The sequence below is a fragment of the Schistocerca serialis genome, chromosome 2 (genome assembly GCF_023864345.2).
Source record: "Schistocerca serialis cubense isolate TAMUIC-IGC-003099 chromosome 2, iqSchSeri2.2, whole genome shotgun sequence".
In the NCBI taxonomy this organism is placed as follows: domain Eukaryota; kingdom Metazoa; phylum Arthropoda; class Insecta; order Orthoptera; family Acrididae; genus Schistocerca; species Schistocerca serialis.
The window spans coordinates 323,023,231-323,050,597 of record NC_064639.1 but is presented as its reverse complement, the minus strand read 5'-3'; the positions used below and the strand labels follow the sequence as shown (position 1 = coordinate 323,050,597).

The 27,367-nt window shown below is 39.6% G+C and overlaps 1 protein-coding gene across 1 annotated transcript in view; it reads left to right on the top strand.

Moving 5' to 3' along the window:
- Nucleotides 1–27,367, top strand: part of LOC126457128 (mediator of RNA polymerase II transcription subunit 12) — a 372,135-nt gene that overhangs the window by 337,097 nt on the left and 7,671 nt on the right. The window contains exons 38-39 of the mRNA XM_050093187.1: nt 12,416–12,711; nt 24,194–24,364. Coding sequence (XP_049949144.1) covers nt 12,416–12,711; nt 24,194–24,364 — 467 coding nt within the window. The remainder of the gene's footprint in view (nt 1–12,415; nt 12,712–24,193; nt 24,365–27,367) is intronic.

Below are 27,367 nucleotides of genomic sequence, written 5' to 3'. Positions count from 1 at the left end.
GATTACATTTTCACGCAATGCGGGTGCATAGATCCCGAGAAATCAGTACCCAAAACAACCACCTCTGGCGATAATAACAGCCTTGATACACCTGGTCATTGAGTCAAACAGAGCCGGGATGGCGTGTACAGGTACAGCTGCCCATGCAGCTTCAACACGATACCACAGTTCATCAAGAGTAGTGGCTGGCATATTGTGATGAGCCAGTTGCTCGGCCACCATTGACCAGACGTTTTCAATTGGTGAGAGATCTGGAGAATGTGCTGGCCAGGGCAGCAGTCGAGCATTTTCTGTGTCAAGAAGACCCTTACAGAACCTGCAACATGCGGTCGTGTATTATCCTGCTGAAATGTAGGGTTTCGCAGGGATCGAATGAAGGTAGGGGCACGGATCGTAACACATCTGAAATGTAACGTCCACTGTTCAAAGTGCTGTCAATACGAACAAGAGGTGACCGAGACATGTAACCAGTGGCACCCCATACCATCACGCTGGGTGATATGCCACTATGGCGATGATGAATACACGCTTCCAATGTGGGTTCACCGCGATGTCACCAAACACGGATGCGACCATCATGATGCTGTGAACAGAACCTGGATTCATCCGAAAAAATGACGTTTTGCCATTCGTGCACCCAGGTTTGTCATTGAGTACACCATTGCAGGCGCTCCTGTCTGTGATGCAGCGTCAAGGGTAACTGTAGCCATGGTCTCCGAGCTGATAGCCCATGCTGCTGCAAACTTCGTCAAATTGTTCATGCAGATGGTTGTTGGCTTGCAAACGTCCCCATCTGTTGACTCAGGGATCGAGATGTGGCTACACGATCCATTACAGACATGCAGATAAGATGCCTGTCATCTCGACTGCTAGTGATATGAGGCCATTGGGATCCAGCACGGCATTCCTTATTACCCTCCTTAACCCACCACTTCCATATTCTGCTAACAGTCATTGGATCTCGACCAACGCGAGCAGCAATGTCGCGGTATGGTAAACCGCAATCGTGATAGGCTACAATCTGACCTTTAACAAAGTCGGAAACGTGATGGTACGCATTTCTCCTCCTTACAAGAGGCATCAGAACAACGTTTCACCAGGCAACGCAGTTTAGCTGCTGTTTGTGTATGATAAATCGGTTGGAAACTTTCCTCATGTCAGCACGTTGTAGGTGTCACTACTGGTGCCAACCTTGTGTGAATGCTCTGAAAAGCTAATCATTTGCATAGCACAGTATCGTCTTCCTGTCAGTTAAATTTCGCGTCTGTAGCACGTCATCTTCGTGGTGTAGCAATTTTGATGGCCAGTAGTGTATTTATAGATAAGTCAAGAGTCAACAATATCAGTGTACATCCAATTCTTGGCCTTTCTGATCATGCTGATAAATTGCTTACTCTCACTGACATCAATCTGTGCAACAGTTCTGAAAATTCTTGGAAATCTTTTAGGATAATAAATGGTGAAACCCTCCAAATTTTCAACACCAGCCTGCAAGAGATAGACTGGAGTCCAGTTTTCAATGAAACAGATGTGAACAAAAAGTATAACACATTTCTGAATGAATTTATGGCTATCTTTGAAGCCACATTTCCCAAAAAAAAATCAAAATAAAAAAAAATTAGAAACAGTCATGTAAGCACTGCCAATAAGTCATGGATCACTGCAGGAATAAAAACATCCTGCAGAGCAATGAGGATGCTATATTATTCCCTCAGAACTTGTAATGATCCAAAGCAATGTCACCACTACAAACTTTACTGTAGCATCTTAAAGAAGGTAATAAATAAGTCAAAAAATATGTGCATTAAGTCTGAAATTGATAAGTCTGACAACAAAATAAAAACAATTTGGAATGTAATAAAGTGGGAAACTGGCAAAAAAACGGGAAACAGGTACCAATATTGTAAAGAAACCCGAAATGGTTACAGAAATCTTCAACAGGCACTCTTTGTCAACAGCAGAGAAGACAGGCTGTAAAGGTTCTGGGGACGAGTCATTGGCTCTTCTACAGAAAGCTATCAGTAATAGGCCCCCACAATTATCCTTACCTCATGTTACAGTAAACGAGATTGAAAGAATTATTACTTCATTAAAAAATAAAGTCTGTGGTATGGACAATATTTCCTGTAAAGTAGTGAAATATTGCTGTAAATATATAAGTCCAGTCTTATGCACCATTTCAATACATCTCTGCAAGAAGGAATAGTCCCTGAATGGCTAAAACTAGCTGTAGTGATACCACTCTCTAGAAAAGGTGAGAAAAACAATGTTACAAACTATCGCCCAATCTCCCTCTTAACCATTTTTTCAAAAATTCTTGAAAAACTCATGCACAGGTTCATTGTCAATCTTCCTAGCTTTCACAATATCCTAAATGAGAGTCAGTTTGGATTTCATGCTGGTCTTTCTACAGAACCAGCAGTATCCTGTTTCACCAATCAAATTCTGGAAGCCATGAACAAAAAATGTCTCCAGGAGGTATTTTTTGTGACCTCTCAAAAGCCTTTGATTATGTAAACCATCTAATCCTTTTGAAAAAGGCAGAATATTATGGTTTGGGTGGTACCGTTGGTTTGTGGCTCCAATCATACCTAAAGGACCAAAAGCAGACTGTAATGCTGAATGGCTCATCCAGAGAACCTGCCTCATCTGAGTGGGGCTCAGTAAGTTGTGGTGTGCCACAAGGCTCTGTTTTGGGGCCACTGCTATTTCTCATCTTCATTAATGATTTCCGACTTTGTTCTGATACAAACAATAAATTTACTGTTTTTGCAGATGACACTACAATTATAATTGACGATTTTACAGACAACAATCTTGAACAAACTATGAATAAAGTTTTCAATGATATTGTAAACTGGTTTTCTTCAAATGGTCTCTCACTCAACGCAGATAAAATCCTTTATATGAGATTCCATACTCCAGAAAGAAATCTGGAAGAAATTAACATTAAGTGTAGAGGTCAAGAAATACAAAAAGCTGAGGTTACAAAATTCCTGGGTGCGTATATAGACAGCAAATGTAACTGGTCAGCACACATCCTTCATCTTTATAAAACACTTAGCTCAGCAATATTTGCACTATGGATTATTGCTTCAGTGGCTGAAGTAGACAACATTAAGGCTTCGTACTTCAGCTATTTTCATTCATTAATGTCATGTGCTATTATATTCTGGGGGAACTAACCTCTCGCAAAGACAATTTTTGATCCTTACCACCTCCTCATAATATATCTTTTCCTTGTTGACTTTCTTTTGTAAAAACCCTTCTATCGACAAAGATAACAGCCAATTTCATGACTATAACACAAGAACCAATAACAGTCTGCACATTGAACTGAAAAGCCTCACTATGGTTCAAAAAGGAGCTTATTACTCCAGCATTAAGCTGTTTAATGCTCTCCCACCACACAAAAGATTGCCAGCATTCAAAAAAACTCTTAAGGAGTACCTGATAGAGAAATCTTTTTATACAGTTGATGAATATGTGAAAGAAAATGTGTATAATCAATAAATTTGTAAGTGTTGTAAACTTAGTATAATTAATTTTATTTTGAGTACTATCATAGGCACATGACAGTTATTTATTGGTATTCCTGTATTTCCTTTGGAATATTTAGTTTATCTTGACTCCTGTATATATTACACATCCTTAACATGTGAAACAAAAATGTTCTTTTAATTGAATGTGCTGTTGTTTAGCTGATATCTTGTTTACATCGTTGTTGTTGTTGTGGTCTTCAGTCCTGAGACTGGTTTGATGCAGCTCTCCATGCTAATCTATCCTGTGCATCTCCCAGTACCTACTGCAACCTACATCCTTCTGAATCTGCTTATTGTATTAATCTCTTGGTCTCCCTCTATGATTTTTACCCTCCACACTGCCCTCCAATGCTAAATTTGTGATCCCTTGATGCCTCAGGACATGTCCTACGAACTGATCCCTTCTTCTAGTCAAGTTGTGCCACAAACTTCTCTTCTCCCCAATACTATTCAATACCTCCTCATTAGTTATGTGATCTACCACCTAATCTTCAACATTCTTCTGTAGCACCACATTTCAAAAGCTTCTATTCTCTTCTTGTCCAACCTATTTATTGTCCATGTTTCACTTCCATACATGGCTACACTCCATACAAATACTTTCAGAAATGACTTCCTGACACTTAAATCTATACTCGATGTTAACAAATTTCTCTTCTTCAGAAACGCTTTCCTTGCCATTGCCGGTCTACATTTTATATCCTCTCTACTTCGACCATCATCAGTTATTTTGCTCCCCAAATAGCAAAACTCCTTTACTACTTTAAGTGTCTCATTTCCTAATCTAATTCCCTCAGCATCACCCGACTTAATTCGACTACATTCCATTATCCTCGTTTTGCTTTTGTTGATGTTCATCTTATATCCTCCTTTCAAGACACTGTCCATTCTGTTCAACTGCTCTTCCAAGTCCTTTGCTGTCTCTGACAGAATTACAATGTCATCGGTGAACCTCAAAGTTTTTATTTCTTCTCCCTGGATTTTAATACCTACTCCAAATTTTTCTTTTGTTTCCTTTACTGCTTGCTCAATATACAGATTGAATAACATCGGGGATAGGCTACAACCCTGTCTCACTCCCTTCCCAACCACTGCTTCCCTTTCATGCCCATCGACTCTTATAACTGCCATCTGGTTTCTGTACAAATTGTAAATAGCCTTTCGCTCCCTGTATTTTACCTCTGCCACCTGTAGAATTTGAAAAAGAGTATTCCAGTCAACATTGTCAAAAGCTTTCTCTAAGTCTACAAATGCTAGAATAATCTTCCTTCTAAGATAAGTCGTAAGGTCAGTATTGCCTCACGTGTTCCAACATTTCTACGGAATCCAAACTGATCTTCCCTGAGGTCGGCTTCTACCAGTTTTTCCATTTGTCTGTAAATAATTCGCATTAGTATTTTGCAGCTGTGACTTATTAAACTGATAGTTCAGTAATTTTCACATCTGCCAACACCTGCTTTCTTTGGAATTGGAATTATTATATTCTTCCTGAAGTCTGAGGGTATTTCACCTGTCTCGTACATCTTGCTCACCAGATGGTAGAGTTTTGTCATGACTGGCTCTCCCAAGGCCATCAGTAGTTCTAATGGAATGTTGTCTACTCCCGGGGCCTTGTTTCGACTCAGGTCTTTCAGTGCTCTGTCAAACTCTTCACGCAGTATCGTATCTCCCATTTCATCTTCATCTACATCCTCTTCCATTTCCATAATATTGTCCTCAAGTACATCGCCCTTGTATAGACCCTCTATATACTCCTTCCACCTTTCTGCTTTCCCCTCTTTGCTTAGAACTGGGTTTCCATCTGAGCTCTTGATGTTCATACAAGTGGCTCTCTTTTCTCCAAAGGTCTCTTTAATTTTCCTGTAGGCTGTATATATCTTACCCCTAGTGAGATAAGCCTCTACATCCTTACATTTGTCCTCTAGCCATGCCTGCTTAGCCATTTTGCGCTTCCTGTCGATCTCATTTTTGAGACGTTTGTATTCCTTTTTGCCTGCTTCATCATCATCATCTTGGACAGTTTCGAGCCACAGGCTGGGTCTGTCGGGAACACAAGCCTCTCCATCGTGTTCTGTCTTTCCACCATTCCCCCTCTTCCACCTTCGTCCAGTTCTCTCCTCTTCTCGCCACACATTCCTTCACTCCCTTCACCCATCTATCTCTTGGTCTTCCCCTGGGCCTCTTCCCCTCCAGTTGCAGATCAAACATCCTCTTTGGAATTCTTCCCTCATCCATTCTCTTCATGTGTCCATACCACTGCAGTCTTGATTTTTCTATCCTGTCCTGTACTGGTTCCTCCTTTAGTCTTTCCCTCACATACACATTTCGCAATCTGTCTCGTCTTGTTACACTCAACCTGCTCCTCTGGAACTTCATTTCACTAGCTTGTATTCTACTTTTGTCGCTTTTGTGCATTACCCATGTCTCCCTTCCGTAAGTCAATATGGGGACAAAGTAGGTTCGGTATATAATTCCCTTGGATTTCTGTGGCACCTCGTTGCTCCAAATAAGCCCCCTAATGCATTTGAAGAACTGCCCTGCTTTTCTGCACCTTTCATTTATTTCCATTGCGTTTCCCCCCTTACTTTTAATCATGCTTCCCAGGTACTTGAAGTTCTCTACCACTTGTAGTTTTTCCCCTCCACAAGTTATATCCACATTTGGCCTATTCTTCTTCCTTGTTGTGACAATTATATCACTTTTCTTTGCAGAGAAATGCATTCCATATTGTGCTGCCGTTGCCTCCCATACATCTAACTGCTCTTGCACCTCCTTCTCGCAATTTCCCCATAACATCAGGTCATCGGCAAAATGCACTGCTTTCATTTTATGATCTCCAATTGCATCTGATACTTGCTGTAGGATTTCATCCATAACAATAATAAACAATAAAGGCGAAAGTGCACTTCCCTGTCGCAGCCCATTTTGCAGCTTGAACCATGCAGTACGTTCCCTCCCCACTTTCACACAACTCTCACTTCCCTCATACATTTTTCTGACTTTTCGTGTTATCTCTTCATCTATCCCTTTTGCGTTCAGCACATCCCAGAGCTTGTCCCTATAGATACTGTCATACGCCTTCTCAATATCTAAAAAGGCCATGATTAAGTCCTTCCCGTACTCATAGTGGCTTTCCTGCAGTTGCCTTACCGCAAATATGAGGTCCGTTGTTGATCTTCCCGGTCTGAAACCATACTGCTCCTCTTGCAGTCTACTTTCAATACTGCTTCTTATTCTCTTCTCCAGGATCTTTTCATAGATTTTTCCACAGTGGCATAGCAGGGTGATTCCTCTGTAGTTCTCACATCTCCTTTTATCCCCTTTCTTGAAGATCGGGACTATAATTCCTTTCTTCCAATCCTCAGGAATTCTGTTCTCCTTCCACACCACCCTCAGCACTCTGTATAGCCACTGGGTTCCTACTTCTCCTGCTGCTCGTATCATATCCACTGTTACTTCGTCCCAACCTGGTGCCTTGCCTCCTTTCATCCTCTTTATGGCTTCTTCCACTTCATTCCAAGTTAGATCATCAATTTCCCCACTATTATAATCGTCTGCTGCCTTAGGCTCTCCATCGCTGTTAGTTACTCGCTTGGCGGCATTCAACAGATCTTCAAAGTACTCCTTCCAAATCTTTTTGAGCTCATGCATTTCCTCCACAACTCTTCCATTATTATCCATGATCCTCAGGCACTCGCTTCTGTCATTCCTCTTATTTCTTACCATGGTGTAAAGTACTTTTTTGTTCCCTTCACTGTCCTCTACTAACATTCTTGTCCATTTTTCCATCCACTTCTTCTTCTCCGCCCTTACTATGGTCTGTGCCGCTTTCTTGCTTTCCTTATATTTTACCCTAGCTTCCTCTGTTCGGGTCTGGAACCATTCTCTGAAGGCTTTGTTCTTTCGAAGTACTGCCTCTTTACATATGTTGTTCCACCATGGGGTTTCCTTACTTCTCCTCTTTGTGCTAGTTCTTCCGCACACAGTCTCAGCTGCCTCAACTAGAGCCCTCTTAAAATCTCCCCATTCTTCTCCCACTGTTCTCTGATCTTCCTTTGGCAGCTTCTTCCTGATCAGTGTTTGGTACTGGGTCCTCCGTTCATCCTCTTTCAGCATCCATGTCTTCAACCTTTTCTCCTGTATGTCTGTTGCCCTCCTATCTTTTTTCTCTCTCAGGTTGGCTACCAACAGCCGATGGTCACTGTCTAAGGCCTCAGATGGAATGACCTTAACATCTGTGAGGCTGCTCATCATCTGCCTATCCACTAGTACATAGTCTATTACTGAAGTTTGGGACCAGTCTCCACTGTGCCAAGTTATTTTGTGGCTACTTCTTTTCTTGTACCAGGAATTTGCGATCGCCAGCCCATTCCTCTTGCAGAATTCCAGCAACAATTTTCCTTCTCTATTTCGGTTCCCCCAGCCCTCTGGTCCCATTATCTCCTCGAATCCTTTCCTGTCTGTGCCAACATGTGCATTGAGGTCCCCTATTATAATCTGATTACCTCCATTTAGCTGCTTTTGCATGTCATCTTCAAATTCCTCCTTCTCCTTTTTTGTACACCCCACCTGTGGGGCATATGCTTGGATGATTTCAATGCTTTTTCCTTTCACTCGTACTCTGGCTTTTATCATTCGATCATTGATACCTTCCACCTCCTCCTGCAGACCCTCTCTGACCACTATTGCCACTCCATTTCTTCCCCTCTCATTCCCTATCCAGTACAGTTTACATCCTTTACTTAGTGGTTTTTCACCAACTCCTCTCCACCTAGTCTCAGCAAGTCCCAAGATGTCCAATTTCCTCCTTTCCATCATTTCTACAATTTCTTCTAACTTCCCAGTTAGAGTCCTTACGTTTAAGGTGCCCAGTCGTAAACCATCTCGTAATCCTTTTCCATTGCTTGGTCGGTTTCCTTTAAATCCGTTCCGTGATCCGAGGCATGTTCCCTTTTTGAAAGCAGTTGATTTATCCACTATTGGCTTGCTAGGCCTATCGCAGCTTCACCAGAGCCCCGTTAGCCGTCACGTTTCAGGGTTCCCATAGGGCCTTCCCAGCTACCGTAGCGGTCCTGGGACACACGAAGTCCCCGCTGTACATCGCCCCTATAGGCAGTCCCCTACTTTGTGCCGTTGCCCATCTCCCACGACTTGGACGAGGGGTTGGACTTATGGGAGACTGCTTCATTTACTGCATTTTTATATTTTCTCCTGTCATCAATTAAATTCAATATTTCTTCCGTTACCAAAGGATTTCTACTAGCCCTCATCTTTTTACCTACTTGATCCTCTGCTGCCTTCACTACTTCATTCTTCAGAGCTACCCATTCGTCTTCTACTGTATTTCTTACCCCCATTCCTGTCAATTGTTCCCTTACACACTCCTTCAAACTCTGTACAACCTCTGGTTCTTTCAGTTTATCCAGGTCTCATATCCTTAAATTCCCACCTTTTTGCAGTTTCTTCAGTTTTAATCTACAGTTCATAACCAATAGATTGTGGTCAGAGTCCACATCTGACCTTGGAAATGTCCTACAATTTAAAACCTGGTTCCTAAATCTCTGTCTTACCATTATATAATCTATCTGATACCTTTTAGTATCTCCAGGATTCTTCCATGTATACAACCTTCTTTTATGATTCTTGAACCAACTGTTAGCTATGATTAAGTTATGCTCTGTGCAAAATTCTACCAGACGGCTTCCTCTTTTATTTCTTAGCCCCAATCCATATTCACCTACTATCTTTCCTTCTCTCTCTTTTCCTACTGTCGAATTCCAGTCACCCATGACTATTAAATTTTCGTCTCCCTTCACTACCTGTATAATTTCTTTTATCTCATCACACATTTCTTCAATTTCTTCGTCATCTGCAGAGTTAGTTGGCATATAAACTTGTACTACTGTAGTAGGCATGGGCTTCGTGTCTGTCTTGGCCACTATAATACGTTCACTATGCTGTTTGTAGTAGCTTACCCGCACTCCTATTTTTTTTATTCATTATTAAACCTACTCCTGCATTACCCCTATTTGATTTTGTATTTATAACCCTGTATTCACCTGACCAGAAGTCTTGTTCCTCCTGCCACCGAACTTCACTAATTCCCACTATATCTAACTTTAACCTATCCATGTCCCTTTTTAAATTTTCTAAACTACCTGCCCGATTAAGGGATCTGACATTCCACGCTCCGATCCGTAGAATGCTAGTTTTCTTTCTCCTGATAACGGCGTCCTCCTGAGTAGTCCCCGCCCGGAGATCCAAATGGGGGCCTATTAATGTTACAAGGCCAGATCAGTCAATCATCCAGACTGTTGCCCCTGCAACTACTGAAAAGGCTGCTGCCCCTCTTCAGGAACCACATTTTTGTCTGGCCTCTCAACAGATACCCCTCCGTTGTGGTTGCACCTATGGTACGGCTATCTGTATCGTTGAGGCACGCAAGCCTCCCCACCAACGGCAAGGTCCATGGTTCATGGGGGGGGGGATTTACATTGTATCTTTTTATTTATGTAAGATATATTTCAGCTGTGTACAATCTGACACATTCCATATCATAAATATATTACTCATCCTTAACATGTGAAACACAATTTTCAGATAGTTGATTCTGCTATGGTTTAGTTTATTTTTATTTGCATTGTATCTTTCTACTGCATTTATACAAGTTATATTTGAACTATGTAGAATCTGACACATTCCATATCCTTGCGGTTCACTCGCTACAAGGATCTATGGAACATGAAATGAAATAAATAAATCTTAGTTGCCGAAGGACAAACACCAGTAGCCATTCATTAGAGAAGAAAAAATTTGTATGGGGCTGCATGTCTGTCGGAAACCACCATTGTGGAAGGTGCACCAAGTTCTGTGCTGCTGGTTTATGATCACACAAATCCCCATATCACAAATGTTGTCACTCAGAAGTTATGCCAACTCAAGTGGGAGACATTTGAGCACCCACCCTGTAGTCCTGATCTCTCTCTATGTGATTATCACACATTCAGTTCCTTAACAAAGGCCTTGAAGGGTTGATGATTCCAGTCACACTGGGATACACAGCAGGCAGTAATGGACCTCTTCACATAGTGGGACACGGCACCTTAGTTGGATGATTACCTTAATTCTTAAAGCTATTTTATCTGATTGGAATACCAATTCTGGAATGTACGGCCTTCGAATGGAAACTTTTTGATTACTCCATATATCATTTTTAATGGAGAAAATTTAGCTATGTTAAAAGAGAAAAATACTGTTCTTTTTACATTGTTTGACACTTTGATGTGTTTATGTGTATGTATTTTCACAAGCTAGTAAAAGTTTTTGTCTTGTCGACACATTTCAGCTGTGTGAAAATTTACCATATAACTTTTTCAGAAACAATAATTATTAATTTTTCTTTGGTCATCAATAAACTCTACTATTATAGCTAGTTCCTTAATGCTGCTACTATATTCTGACATTGACTGACAGTATCTTAACCTCACTTTCAACATCAGTACTGTGCTAAGCTTGAGATGTTATCCTAGCATCTGTGTAAACACACCACCATTTGAACATAATGTTCACTTCCATGAATCAGATTTATTCTAATAAAATGTCAGAATTATTTGACCGGTGTACACTACAAAGAAGTACATGATACTGATGCCGTACTGCAACATCCCAGGTGGAATACAAACAACAGGATTATGGATAACGACTCAGTGTATAGTTGATGTGTTGAGTAGTAAACAGGTTCCGAAACCAGATTTGGCCCTTAGATTTAGGAAAAATCCTGTTTTATAGCTCTAAAGGAGGACGTTTCCATAAAGCTAAGTACCAAATATTGTTTATAAGTCTGTCCACTAATCAGTGCATCAATTATGTTATGAGTGATTATCTTTATTCATTCCATTGATAGAAGTAAGTGATATATTTACTTACTACATAAAATAAACGAAAGACAACCCCTCACTATAGCTGACTGATGGGTGGCACACACAAACTCACAACAGTGAACAGTATTTATACTGACTTTTAAGCTATTGCTCTTTTACTAGTGGAAGTACACACTTTCACACAGACACACAACCCCACAGACACCTAAACGCACACAACCATAGCCTTGGTGAGACTGACTGTCGATTATCAATTGCAGTTGCTTGGGAAGATGGAGGTGAGAAGGTGTAGGGAAGGGCACGCGACGCAAGAAGGAGGCAGCGGGATAGTCTGAGGTAGGTCTTTCAACAGATGATTCGGTGGTTGCATAACAAGACAGAAGGAATGGAGTGTATGGATCATATCTGAGTTAGAGAGCATATCAGAGGTTGAGAGTGGGAGAGGGGGGATGGGAGGGGAAGAAAGGAGAGGAATATGGAGATGAGAGAGGTAGGTAGGGAGGAGATAAAGGGAGAGGGGTGCGGAAGGGGGAGGGAGAAAGAGGAGGAGGGGAAGTGGGTTATGTCATTACCCCTTCCTCTCCACATTTGTCCTTCCCTACCCCCTCCCTACCACTATCTGCTAAGGCAGCTGCTCTCATTGTGTTCATTTGCTTTGAAATATACATGAGTAAGCGGCAGTTCTATAGTTTTTCAGAGTCAACATGAAAATCCAAAGCTGTATTATATGCTGAATATTCAACAAGATGATTCCCATTTATCACTTCAGCTGATTTACAGTTGGTACAGTTGTTTACAAGTGGTGCATTGCCACTTGGTGTTGCAGCTGAGTCATGGCAGCCACTTACCAGACAGATTTCTTGTCACGTGTCAGAACTTATGTGAACTGGTGACAGTATGATATTTACCAGAAGAGCTTTGTTGATTTTTTTCCTACACTTCCCTACCAACCCTAATGAACATACTTGTAAACTGTCATACTTCTGATTACAGGCATGAATCAAGGATATGGTGGCTATGCTGGACAAGGTGCTCCTCAAATGGTGACTCAGCAGCAGTTGATGGGCCAGCAGCCACAAGGAATGATGGCAGGATTCCAGGGTGGAGGCTTTGTAACACAGCAGCAGCAGCAACCACAACAGCCGCAACAGGCCCAGCAACAACCTCCACAGTCTATGATAGCTGGGCAGCGCACTGCTGCCGATTACATGACTGGTCCACAGGGTGCCCTCGCTGCACAACAACAGAGAGCTCTTGGGCAACCAAATGCACGCCCTCCTTATCTGCAGGTATGCATCATATGAAAATCGTATATACTGGCTTTACAGTAGTGATGAAAATTCCAGGTTGAGAAGAATATACCAAAATGACAATAAGCGAAAATTCTCTTGCAGATGAATCATTTGTGGTGCATAAGCACACTTATTAAAGGTTGTACAAACTCATTAGATTCTGAGCCTTGACTGATCTTCTTTCTACTTTTAATACACACTTAAGTGCTTGCGTGAACACGTACATACAGATATGCTCACATGCACAGTTGCTACCACCTTCCACTCTCATTCCCTCACAAATACTGTTTGATGGAAAGTGATGGAGGACGTACTCTTTAGAAATCACTTGCCAATCTGGCAGCCTTCCTGAAAGAGCATAACCTGAAAGCAGACTGCCCAAATGTATCCTGAGTAAGGAAATTGGGGCTGTTCACAACCAACTGGTTGCATTTGAATAGCAATACAGTCATAAAGCTTGTGCAGAACCTGTTGAAAGTTTACTCCACTAGGTTGCCGAGCCATCAACACTGAAAACTTTGGAACATTGTAGAAGAAAGCCTGTCTTGTGCTGGAATGAGCAATACTGCTCAGCAATAACAGAGAAGCAGGGAGCTCCCCTCTAAGCAGTTTGGCACTATTGGAGGTGGCTATACAAGATTCGTTTCTGTGCATATATCATCTTAAAGGTCCTTTTGTATCTCCCCAGGTGTATGACATTACTCAGTAATCATGTTTTGCTTCATTATAAAGGGCCTCCTGTTGTCTCCTCCTCTAGCTACTGGGATCCTTTTATCACAAAGTGCTATTATGGATGCAGAGTTGGGAATCAGTCTGCAGACAAGTTCCCTCAGAAGAAGATCACCACCAGCTTAGTGCTGTGAGTTTACACCACTGATAAAAATGTTATTTAGCTTTGTTATTTTATGTCAGGAATTGGGAAAGGGGGTTTGGTTCATAAACTCAGCAAATTACTGTCCAGCAATTGTGTGCAATTGCACCATGATGTCTAGTTGTGATTTCATAGAAAAGTTCAGTACTATTTAATAAAAGTATTGGAATGCAGTAAGTAAAATTCAGTCAGTGGTGTACTTCGCGAAATATTAACATTGATGACCCATGCCCCAAATTAATAAATATCAAAACCAGAATGTGGAATCAGCACATAACTTTATAAAGCACACCACCTCATTCAAAACAATAATACGAGGTAGTGCTTAAACTGCATGTCAGCTGATCATCATTCTGTCTCTTAAGTCCCGCTACATGGAATAGTCTACCACCATAGCAGTGCAGCATGCCATGGCCCAGGATTAGATTCCAGATCATGAAACAAAAGTCATATAATTCTGTTGCCTATGACTGCACGTGAATAACTGACCTAGGTCTGCTGGACAAGAATGCTTTCATACTCTCTCTCTCTATTTGTACAGAGAAGCTTTTAAATGTACAAACTGGGAGTATGTAAATCATATGGTTGTCTGGTATGTGTATTATTGTCTCTGCTGTGTAAGTGGAGTGTTTAAGGCTTGTCATAGTATAATTCCGAATCACATGTTCAAACCGTACTACCATTTGATTTGATTCTGCAATACATAGTTAATCTTGTTGAGATCTTCAATTTAAGGTATTTCGTTGCTCTTTAGCTTCATGAGTTTAGCAGCTGTGACCTTAATTTTATTGGCTATTGCCTGTCTGATTAGATACATTGTAACTTTTATAATTTTCGTCATACAGTTGAGGGGGTCACACCGTGGTTCAGGTCGAAAAAAATTGATTTTCAGTTTTCATCATATTTCAATAGATTAAGGTTTTATTTAAGTACTCTGAAAAGGATTTTGCTGAAAAAAAATTTTTTTTAGCATTTTCCTACCAAGTGTGTTTATGTGCCACGCCCACTTTTCTGCATATATTTTAGATCTTTATATCACCTACATTGCACGTTAGGGATTTTCTTTTTTACTCCCGAGTGTGTTGGCTATCTTTGGAATGCAACAGTCGGTATTCTTTTGTTTCTGCTGTTTGTAAGCAACACGCTTTCAAACACACGGTCAGTTTTGTTCATGTGTGATTGCGAGTAGTTGTTATGCTTACATTTGCAGTGCTTGTTTGTGTGTGTTTTGTTGTGTTTATTGAAGATAATGAAACGTAAAGCCATTTTCAAGAAACGACAATTTAGAGGAAACTAGTTTAGAAAGCTTTCTGTACAAGATGTTATGTCACCTGGCAATGATGTTTCTAATTGTAATTATTCAACAAGTGCATCATCAAAAAAGTTCTCACCATTTCAATAGAGTTACAATGAATTTACTGTAAGTGACAAGGGGTGCAGTAATGTTGTTATAAATTTGAGAATATTATCAGATGTAATTTCTAAATTTGTGCAATGTAGACAGTGTGGTGAGGCACAGAGTGTGAAAATTTGTGAGAGTGCCAGTGGGAGAAGAGACCTAGCAATTGCTTTGGATTTAATTTGCACTAAATGCTCAGCTGTGATTTCATTTATGGGTTCTTCAAAACCAGATGCAAGTGGTCCTTATGAAATCAATACTAGATTAGTTTATGCCTTACGATCCACTGGCAAGGGCATGGCTGCATGGAGAACACTTTGTTCAGTGATGAACTTACATCAACCACCAAATAAATTTGAAAAACTGACTGCAATATTAGAGAAAGCTGTATGTGAGGTCAGTGAGGAAAGCATGAAACTGGCTGCTAGGGAAGCAGTGGAAGAAAATGATGGATGTTCAGATGTTGCAGTTGCACTTGATGGAAGTTGGCAGAAAAGAGGACATACTTCTTTGACTGGAGTAGCAACTGCCACGAGTGTAGACACCGGTAAAGTGTTAGATGTGGAGATAATGTCTAAATATTGCAAATGTTGTAAAGTCAATGAACATAAAGAACACAACTGTGTGGCTAATTTTAGAGGAAGTTCATGGAGTACAACAAATATTTCATCGCTCTGTAGAAACAGGAAGCACATGGTACACCAAATATTTTGGCGATGGTGACAGTAAGACATACAACAATGTGGTGAACTCTAAGCCACATGGAGATGCCATTATTAGCAAAATACAATGTGTAGGCCATGTTCAAAAACGTTTGGGAACAAGACTGATATGAGAGGAAAAAAAAATAGATGATGGAAAATTGTTGACTGCACAGGGTCAGTTAACTAAAACTGAAATAGAAAACTTGCAGGTATACTATGGGCAGGCAATTAGGAGAAATAAAGAAAATCTGGAGGCAATGAAGAGAGATGTTTGGGCGATTTTCTTCCATAAGTCCTCTACTGATGTTAAGCCATGTCATGGATTGTGTCCATCAGAAGAAAATTCGTGGTGCAAATACAATAGGGCTCAGGCAACTGGAGAATCTTACTCTCATCAGCATTCTCTTCCTGCTGCTGTTATTACAGCAATTAAACCTCTTTTCAGACACTTGGCTCATCCTGACCTTCTAAGGAAATGTCTCCGTAGGGAGACACAGAACCCAAATGAATGTTTCAACTGCATAATTTGGAACTGCCTTCCTAAAACTGTATTTGTAGGCATGCATACAATGAAACTAGGAGTTCACGATGCTGTTATTACATTCAGTTGTGGTAATATTGGAAAGTGTTGGGTACTGGAAAAGTTGGGAATTAATCCTGGTGAAAATATGATTACTGGGCTGCAACATTGTGATAAAATGAGGATAACCGATGCAGGCAGGTCTGCATCTGATATGGCCAAGAAAGCAAGACAAACATCCAGGAAGGTGAAAAAGAATCTGGAAGACCTGCTAGAGGCCAAAGAAGGACCATCATATGCAGCAGGACACTTTTAATTAACTGTAAGTAACAAATTTCAAAAGTTTTTTCGTTAAAGTCAATTTCCCACAGACTAAAATTTTCAGTACATATGCCCCATTATATCAGAAACTATCATAGATGAATGAATGAAATTTTCAGAGACTCTGCATAACATAAAAAGCCACCTCTGGTACTACATACATTAATATTCCCCCATTAGGAAGTTCACAAAAAAAAAATATTTTCTGCAGAAAAAACTTTATATTTTTTGTTAATAAATTTAAAAAAGTATTTCTTAAAAACTATAAAATGGTTAAAGTAGATTTTAGTACAATTGACTCTGTTAGCACCATGTAACATATAGTAAAAATTTTAAGGTCCTGCATCAAATAGTTTTTTTTTCAGAAATGGGTCATATACTTGCCTAAATTAACATGGGTTAGATAGGCAGGGTGTGGTCCCCTGAAATGGTTTATATTGCTGTACTTGTCTTTGTGTTTCTTGGACTGTGTGCATTGAATGTGGCATAAATAACTAATGGAAAAAATTGCAGCACCAAGAAGGAGTTGTGTGACATAAATGACACTTGGCAGACGTGTTTCTGCATCTGAAAGATGGTTTCTGTTTAAATTTCATGCGAGTCGATTAAGAGTGACACTATTAGCACCACTGTGAAGATGCATATCATGTCTGTTTTTTAAATACACACTGTAACAGTCATCAGTGTTAGTTACCTTTGTGACTGGACATGGTGAGTTGATGTTAGTCAGCAGTGCCTTTAAGGAGACAAAGACACCATTATCAACTCCTTATTGAGTTTGAACAAGGTCGTGTAATAGGGTTACGAGAAACTGAATGTTCCTTTTGTGATATTGCAGAAAGACTTGGCAGTAATATAGCCACTGTACATGATTGCTGGCAGTGGTGGTCATGAGAATGTATGGCCGCAAGAAGACTGGGCTCTGGACAGCCACATGGCACTACCGAGAGTGAAGACCACTGTGTTTGGTGTGTGGCTACAGCATATTTTACTGCATCTGCTACCAGAGTTTGAGCAGCAGTTGGCATGACAGTGACACAATGAACTGTTACAAATGGGTTACTTCAAGAACAGCTTCAAGCTAGACTCCCTGTACCATGCATAAAACTGACCTCAAACCACCATCGTTTGTGATGTCAAGCGAGAGCATGTTGGAGGGCAGGGTGGAGGTCTGTCTTGTGTTCTATTGTAAGTTCAGTGCCAGTTATGGCTGTGTGGGTTAGGAGGAGGTCCTCCAACCAACCTGTCTATGCGCTAGATACACTGGACCTACACCTGAAATTATGGTGTGGGATGTGATTTGTATGACAGCAGAAGCACTCTTGTGGTTATCCCTGCACCCTGACTGCAAATTTGTCACCAGTCTGGTGATTCAACCTGTTGTGCCACCATTCATGACCAGCATTCGAGGGGTTTTTTCCAACAGGATAATACTCACCTACGTACTGCTGTTATAACCCAAAATGCTCTGCAGAGTGTTGACATGTCGCCTTGGCCTGCTCAATTACCAGATCTGCCTCCACTCGTGCACATAAGGGACATTGTCAGATGACGACTCCAGCATCATCCCCAAATAGCATTAACTGTCCTTTTCTTGAACAACCAAATGCAACAGGTAAGGAACTCTATCCCACAAACTGACACCTGGCACCAACATCTGGCAATGTTAATCACTTAAATATGGCCTTTACAAATGTCTGCTTGTGTCTGTGTATGTGCGGTTGGATATGGGTGTGTATGCGAGTGTATACCTGTCCTTTTTTCCCCCTAAGGTAAGTCTTTCCCCTCCTGGGATTGGAATGACTCCTTACCCTCTCCCTTAAAATCCACATCTTTTCGTCTTTCCCTCTCCTTCCCTCTTTCCTGATGAAGCAACCGTTGGTTGCGAAAGCTTGAATTTTGTGTGTATGTTTGTGTTTGTTTGTATGTCTATCGACCTGCCAGCGCTTTTGTTTGGTAAGTCACATCATCTTTGTTTTTAGATATATTTTTCCCACGTGGAATGTTTCCCTCCATTATATCCATACTTAAATATGTTACCTAGACAAAAGTGTTTCTGATGTTTCATTAATGTAGAACATTAATTATTTTTTGGTGTTGTGATTTTTTTTCCATCAGTGTATATACACCAGTAATAAATCTTTCTTTTGATATGTATGTGTATTTATACTTTCACAGGTATGATTCTGAAAAGAGATTCAATAATTGTGTAGCTGTTTGATTGCCATTCATCTGCAGTGACACCGATTTTTGTGTTTCTTCATAGTAAGGTTCCATAAATGTATTTATTGCTGGTAAAGTTACAAAATTCAAGAGCTTGCATGTCACTCCACTGTTCCTGATATGCTGTGTTTTCAAATATCTTTCCTGGAAATGGAAGTGACCAACGAATATTGGTTTCAAAACGACAACCAAAATTTTGTGATCAGAGCATTATGCATGGGAAAGAGTTTATGTCACATGAAGGAGTGAGCTTCATTGACAAGTTTTTCACCTGTGAAGAATGTTTGGCAGGTAAACAACATCGCTTGCCCTTCTCTGTCAGTTCGTCAAGAGCTAATGCCATGCTGGTTCATGCAGATATCCGTAGACCCATGGAGGTGCATTTGCATGGAGGAGCAAGATATTTTTTGCTTTTGAAGGATGACTATTCTGGTTATCACAAAGTATTCGTAATGAAACAGAAGAATGAAGTTAAAGATTTGATTAGGTCTGAGTGATAATGGAGTAGAGTTTATGAATACTGACTTAGGTAGATTTTTGAGTGAGAATGGCATAATCCAACTAAGAAGTGTTGTGTGCATACCATAGCAAAATGGTAGAGCCGAAAGGGAAATGTGCACCTTGGTTGAAGCTACTCGTTCAGTGATTTTAGGAATAGCCAAACATTTCTGTGCTGGAGCAGTCAACACAGTGGCTTATGAACTAAATTGAACTGGTCCAAGTCCTGTAGAAGATAAAATTCCTTTTGAAGATTTCAATGGCAGAGAATTACCCGTAGCATATTTGAAAATATTTGGAACTTGTGTGCCTGTCCTTGTATCAAAAGAAAAGAGTCTGAAACTAGACCCCAAAAACAAGATAGTATGTTTATGGGTTATGATAATGATGTGAATGGTACAGAATATTTATACCTTCCACAAAGAGGACTGAGGTGCGTCGAGATGTAGTTTTCTTGGCACCAGCAGTACCCAAAGGGAGAAGAAAACTGATCTTCATGTAAAAGAATCAGATACTATTTGTTGTGATGAAGAGAACATAGATAAAGCTTCAGATTCAGAGAAACAGAAAGATGAAATGAGGACTGGAGTGATGGAACAAAATGCAAATCGGCCCGGAGAAGAACAAGAAATCAGTGAAGACAGACACATGTATTTTGAGGATGCAGAAGAAGATGCAGTTTTTGATGACAAGAAGACATACCCAGGAGGAAAATTCAACACATGATTACTTGGAGGATTATGAGCTGGGCCTGTTGACAGCAGTGAATAATAAAGACCCCAGTGCCTATGCTGAAGCAGTGTCTTGTAGTGAAGCTAAAAACTGGAAAGATGCCATAGCAAGAGAGCTGCAAGCCCTGGAAGAAAACAACACATGGAATGGTGTACATAAGCCAAATGAGTGTGATGTTATTGACACAAAGTGGGTTTTTAGGCAAAAAAGGGATGAAAAAGGTAATGTTGTTTCTTATAAAGCTCATCTTGTGGCAAAAGGTTTCCATCGAAGCTTCCAGTACGAAACTAACTTCAGTGAGGCCTTTTCTGGTTTTTTTGTAATGAGAATAACTTTCCCATCTATCAACTGGATGTTTGTAGTGCATTTGTCTGTAGAGAGGTAGTTGGAGACTTTTTTGTTAATCTACCTACTGGATGTTGCAGTAAAATGAATGCTAAAGTTTGTGAACTTAAAAAGGCCCTGTATGATTTAAAGGACTCACCGAAAAATTGGAATGTTTAAATTTCACACAGTAATAACTGGCGTAGGATTTGTAAGAACTGGTTTTGAGTATTACTTGGATGTTAAAACAGAAAATCGCCATAAAGCATACATACTTGTCTACATTGACGATCAGCTGATAGCTTCAACTTCCCAGAGTGAAATTGACAATTTAAAGCTGTTGTTCAGTGATAACTGTAAAATGAAAGATTTGGGCATGATTAGTAACTGTTTGGGACTGAATATTGTTCACAATTTAAGGGAAGGTACTATTACTATTTGCCAAAATACATATCTTGAAAAAGTGTTGAAAGCTTTTGATACGTTTGAATATAATTCTGTTTAAACTCCATGGAGGAAAATTTTGCTCACAGTTTATTAAAAAGAGAAAAACCTGAAGATGAAGACATTGAGAATAAGGTGTAGAAAATTAATAGGGTCACTGATTTATGCTGTGTTAGGCTCCACACCAGATGCTTGTGTAGTTATATGCGTTCTAAGCAGGTACTAGGCTCCACACCAGATACTTGTGTAGTTATATGTGTTCTAAGCAGGTACCAATCATGTGCAAGCCTGGTTTTATGGAATGTTTTGAAATGTGTCTTGCATTACATTAAGTGAAACCTAAAACTGAGTCTGTCATATGCTAGGGAAGAAAAGTGTACTGATCCTATTATTGGTTATGTAGACTCTGATTGGGCTGGTGACAGAGTAGACAGGAAGTCCACAAGTGGCTATCTTTCCAAAGTTTTGGGTTGTAGTGTTTCATGGGCATCTAATAAGCAACCCACAGTGTCTGTCATCAACAGAATCTGAATTTGTAGCCTTAAGCATGGTAACTAGTGAAGCCTTTGGCTCAGCAATTTGTATCATAGTCTTTCTGGCAGTCAAAGAGCTGTTGTACTTTATGAAGACAATATGCCAGTAATAAGCCTTTGCAAGAACCCACAGTTCTGTCATAAACTAAAGCTTATATATGCAAAAATTTTATTTGAGAGAAAGTTTTTACTAAGAAAATTATTTTAAAGCACATTAACACAAATGGCCAACAAGCTGATGTTCTAACAAAGCCCCAAGGTCAAAATAAAATTTGAAAAATTTAGAGCCTTGTTAGGACTTACTTAGAGCTAAGAATTTGTTGTAACACTGATAATTAAGAAAAGAGGGAGGGTGTTAATGGTACAGCACTAATGTTATCTTAAAGAAGCAACACTGTTTTTGTTTGATTTGTGTTATCTTCCATTCTTTAGATGCTTTGGCTTTTGCTGGTTATTCTGTGTGTGTATCATTGTCTGCCTTCAGTTGTAAGATGTTACACATTACTATTAACTCTGCACAAACAGGCTTATTTTCATGCTTCATTTACTGCACCAAATCACATACCCCTTGAAGCTTATAGCTGTGTTAAATTGCAGTCAGTGTGTTCTCCGTACCTTAAAATGCTGGGATCAGTTGAATGATGAAGACATCAGATCTCTTACTGAGCCTTATTGAACTAGCTCCACATGTAACCTGTATGCAAAGGGCACAAAGGGCAAGGGAGCTACTGTTAAACCTCTACTGGCATCTAGCATATCTGCAGATCACCCAAGCCCATTTGGGACTCTAGTAAAGAACCATCTGACCAAACGGGCTGGCAAATATCAAAGTTCTTTATTGATTAGATACAGGGTCACTTTAGATTTTCTGGAGTGTAGATTTTTTTCTGCATATCACGCTCAGTGTTTAAGATAAAATTTTATGATATTTTAAGTAATTGCTATAATTTGGAGATAGATAGTCTTAGTATTCACCTACCTGATGAATGCACTGTACTTAACATTAAACAATACATATGGTATCAGAGCTTATCACATGTGATCAGATGTGAAAACTGCTCATCCAATCAGATTCCCTGAGTCCATGGTAACAAGCTCCAGATTCATAAATCCATATTTTATCACCTGTTATGAAATGCTTCAAAAGTTCATCATTGTTGGCTTAATCAAGTGACTCCTGAGGAGTACCAATTGCAGCTGTAGACAGCAGGTTAAGTCTATTCCTCTGCTGCAAAGTAGGGAAGGTTCAGCCACTTTTCTGAGTGCCGGGCCATATGGAAATCTGGTGTAATTAACCAGCAGATATCACAGAAAGGAGGTATGGGTTCTAAAATGCATAGGTCACTATGCAACTCACTCTTGACTATGATATTGTTTTTGAGGAAATTTGTTTTGTTCTTCAATGTTTCTTTTCAACCTTTATGCAGTGTAGCTAAAAAAGGATTTTTTTGTGAGAGCAATACTGCAGATTCATAAATCCATGATTCATCACCCATTATGAATTGTTTCAAAAGTTCTTCATCATGGTTGGCATAATCTAGTGACTTCTGAGTAGCTTGCATCAGAAAGAGGGAGGGTAAAAATGATACAAGAAAAGTCAAAAGAAATTTTAAATGATCATTAAATATTTTTTCTGAGGTGAGAGGAGGTCACATCTTTCTGGGCTGGTGCAGAGTTACATGGCCTAAGCAGTTTGAAATTATGGAAAATTGAAAAGAAAATTGTGGAGAATTCATAGCTCAAAGATAAATGGAGATCAGTTTAGTCAGAAATAGTGCGCATCTTTTTTGAAAGGGAAGAATGAAGAGAGTAGTGCAGTGAGGGATATTTAGAGAAGTAGGGAGAAAAGGTGACGTGGGGTCCATAAGCAAACGAAAAAAGTTTAAATGTGAAAAATAAAAACGGTGTCAACTAACAAACTCGTGAATATGCTTTAACTACTGAACCACATCCCTCAGTGGGAAAGGAACTTGCAGTATGGACAGTATGAAAACCAAATATCAATGAAGACAGATAATTACTTACTGTGAACAAAGGTGGTCTTGAGCAACAATGAGCATATTTAAAAATGACTTTTCTTTAACAGCCAATCTTTCAGACAATTCAGGATGGAAGAATGACAATATTATGAAAAGGATACATTGCTACTCACCATATAGCGGAGATGAGTAGCAACAGGAGCCACAAAAAGACTACCAAACATGTAAGCTTTCAGCGAGAAGGATCTCTCCCGAATTAAACAACATACACACACATATTCAGGCAAATGCAGCTCACACACATAATGTGTGTGTGATCTGTGTTTGCATGAATATGTGTGTGTGTGTGTGTGTGTGTGTGTGTGTGTGTGTCTGTGTGTGTGTTGTCTAATTCTAATGAAGGCTTCTAGCTGAAAGTTTTCTTGTTTAGTAGTCTTTCTGTTGAACCTGTCTGCAACTCAGCACCTGTGCTATATAGCGAGTAGCAATCTATACTTGTCATAATATTGAAGTTCATCATAATTCATTTAATCTGATAATTTAAATAATAGAAAGTCCAAGATCGAATGACAACAGTTTGGAAAGGAGAGATTGCTGCTCACCAAATGTGGGTGGCTTTGTGTCAAAGAAAGGGACAATGAAAAAGAATGCAAGAAATATTTCAGCTTTTAAAGTCCTTCTTCAGAAGTAGAACACACACACACACACACACACACACACAAAAGCGGCTCTCACTTTCAGGGCCAATGTCACCAGGTATTAAAGCCCGACTAATATTTCTAGCATTCTTTTTTTGTGTCTATCTGCTCCTCTCTGTAGTTAGTAACACTTTAACTTGTTTTATTTTTTTGTATTGATGAAGAATCAGGCCCTTATATTTTTTGTTAGCTATGGATTTAAAAAAAGAAATTATTGTTATTCGTTCTTACAGGCTCCAAATGTGACAATGACAACTATGGGTGGCCCAATGGCACAGCAGGCCCAAGCACAGGGACAACCAGCTCCTCCATATGGCCGGACCCCAGGTGGCCCTGGTGCAGCCCAGGGACCAGGACAACCACATCCTTCACAGCAACAGACTCAACAGTTCCAGCAGCAAGTGGTAAGCCATGCACATCATGTTGCTTATATTTGTGCTTTTAAATAACTATGCAGCATGCAGCCAAAACTGTCCTGACAAACTACTGGAAAAATTCCATGGGTGTAAGGGAGTTGCATTGCATCAACATTTCACATGTGTTTTGTTTCAGAATGGGTCAGTTTAAATGGCATATTACTGTGGAATTTTTAAAGTATATCATGATCACCTTTAACTGTAGAATTATTTATTTATAAAATGCACTATTGCAATTTTGGCCATGTGACCATTATCAAATGGAGTATTGAAAAAGTGTACAGTAATGTACTTGATAATGGCCACATGGGTGAAATTGCAATAGTGGATTTTTTAAATAAATAATTTTACAGTCAAAGGGGACTGTGATGTCCACCATAAATGTTATTCACTGTCAACACCAACTATGAGAAGGTAATTACTTATTATGTAAATGAAGGCATCATAGCTGCAGATTTTGCATTGTGTCTGTTCTTTTGAACATGTCCACAAGGACAGACACCACACATTCACATAAGTTAATTACTGCCGAAGCCGTAGGTTTGATCATTCCATGAGAAAGATTACATAGGAGATAAACGAGTCCAAGTCCACTGCTACTGAAATTATTGCAGGATGGAGACATTAAGGAACCATTAATCTTATCATCTTTCTTGTATGTCAAAGAAATAAACATATAGGAATTGCTGAAACCTAAAACACACTGTATAAACTAATTAACAACTATGTGAAAAGGATAGATTGCTACTCACCACATAGAGGACCCATTAAGTCACACACAGGCACAATAAAAAGAATGTTACAGATATTCAGTTTTTGGACAAATTTCATTTCCAGAAGTAGAAAACCCCAGACACATCCACACAACCACAACTCACATGCACATAGCTACCATTGTCACTGGCCGCCAAAGCTGTAAACCAATTGTCTGACATGCATTTCACTTATTGCAGAGGCTCTTGTTGCATCTCAGTTACTGATGTCAGAGATAGAACGACCCATCAGTAATATATCAGTTTGGATATCAGAGAACATTTGGTTTTTAGCTGCTGGTCAGAAGGCACTTATTACAAGAATAAATGTGTGACATTTGCTTGGAGAGTGTGAACAATATTTTAATTTGTCAGTGGAGCAGTTGGATAAGGTTTCATAGAGTAATGAGTCACACAGTATATGATGTGGATGGCATTAATGTTTAATTGGTGGATGGTATGATTAACAACTGGGGGCTGGTAAACTGACTGGCCTGAGTGTGTGGTCTCTTGGTGGTTTCCCACACTTTTGTAGGCAAAGGCTGGGCTGGTCTCCAAATTCTACATCAGAGGATATGATACACAAACAGTTAAAATATGATAGCAAACAGGACAAAGTGTTCTTGATTCACGGACAGATAATGCATGTTACTGTTCTCCCTTGACATCAGTAGCATCAGGAAGGGTATGCGAACATAAAATTAAATAATAACAAAACATTTGCCAAATCACAAACAAATAGATCCCATACTAAACAGGAGAAGAAAAAGATGGAGGAGGGGGAGGAGGAGAATAATAATAAGAAGAAGAGCATTGGTTGCATGCCAAATTAATTCCCCCAAGACCCAGCAGTTATTATGGTCATTCTTCTCATTACCTAATGCATTACAACATAATAGGAAACACATGCAACAATCTCTCTCTCTTTCTCTTTGAAAGGGGGGGGGGGGGGGGATGGGACAGAGTTGTTTACATTGAACTAGTAACATTGAAAAATTTAAATCTCTGTTCCTTATGAATCAGATGGTTGTTTGTGTAACATGGCTTGTTTAAATATGACCACTTCATTCAGTCCATATACTAAGAAAGGTAGCAGATTGTTAGCATGTCATTGAACTACTGTTTTTAAGTAAAAATGCATCTGCTTTTCAATATACTTCCCATTCAGGACAATGAAATATGTTAAATACTTTTCTTTTGACTTAATTCAAACCCTCAAGTGTAATCCTTATGAAAAAATAAATAAATAAAAAAATAAATAAAAAGTCATCTACAGTTGCCATAACATCTTCATTGGACTCAAAATATTTTCCAACAATAAATTTCTTTAGCAGTGAGAATGTATGTGAGATAGGGGATGTCACATCTGGTGAATAATATGAACCTCCCAACAGTAAGTACTTCAAATCCTTCAGTCTGGTCTTAGCAGCCAGAAACTGTGGTCTTGTGTGTGTGTGTGTGTGTGTGTGTGTGTGTGTGTGTGTGTGTACATTGTTTGTTTCTGATGAAGGCCGTGTGGCCAAAAGCTTACCAGCTGGCGGTCTCTTTGTTATGCCTATCTGCAACTCAGCATCTCCGCTGTATTGTGAGTAGCAACTACCCTTTTCGTAATATTATCACATTCCATTTTGGACTTTCCATTGTTTGAGTTTCCCATTTTTCACATTTACAGGCATGTGTGTTGTCTCTATGGCAGATTGTTTCCTCTTATTTTGTCTTCACCAGTCCAGATCTCTTCTCATGGTGTTTGTCATCCATTAGGTAATCATTTGTTGTTTTTTCCTTCCTTTGCAAATAAACTTATTAGAATAATCCCTTTTGTATTCCAGGAAACAATAACTACAACCTTTCTGGCACATGAAATTATATTTGCCCCTTTTGCTGTAGTGCCACCATCTTCCACCCATTTCTTTGGTTATTGTTTTATTTTTGGCGTTAAGTGCTGTGCCAGTGTCTGTAACAGATTGGTGCAAAAATGTAGTTGGAATCTATTTAAAGGAGTCCAAACATTATTGAGAAATTTGTTTCCACATTTGCTATAGCTCATAATTCAAGAACTCCAGCACCCAATTTGCACAAAGATTTTTCAAACTTATGTCTTCGTGTAAAATGTACTGTACTCTTTCTTCTGATATGTCTTTGGCAGCATCTATTTCATGAACCTTTTAATAACTGATCATACAATACCATACTGTGTAATTTGACAGTACTTTCATATCTGTGTGCAATATTAGAACAT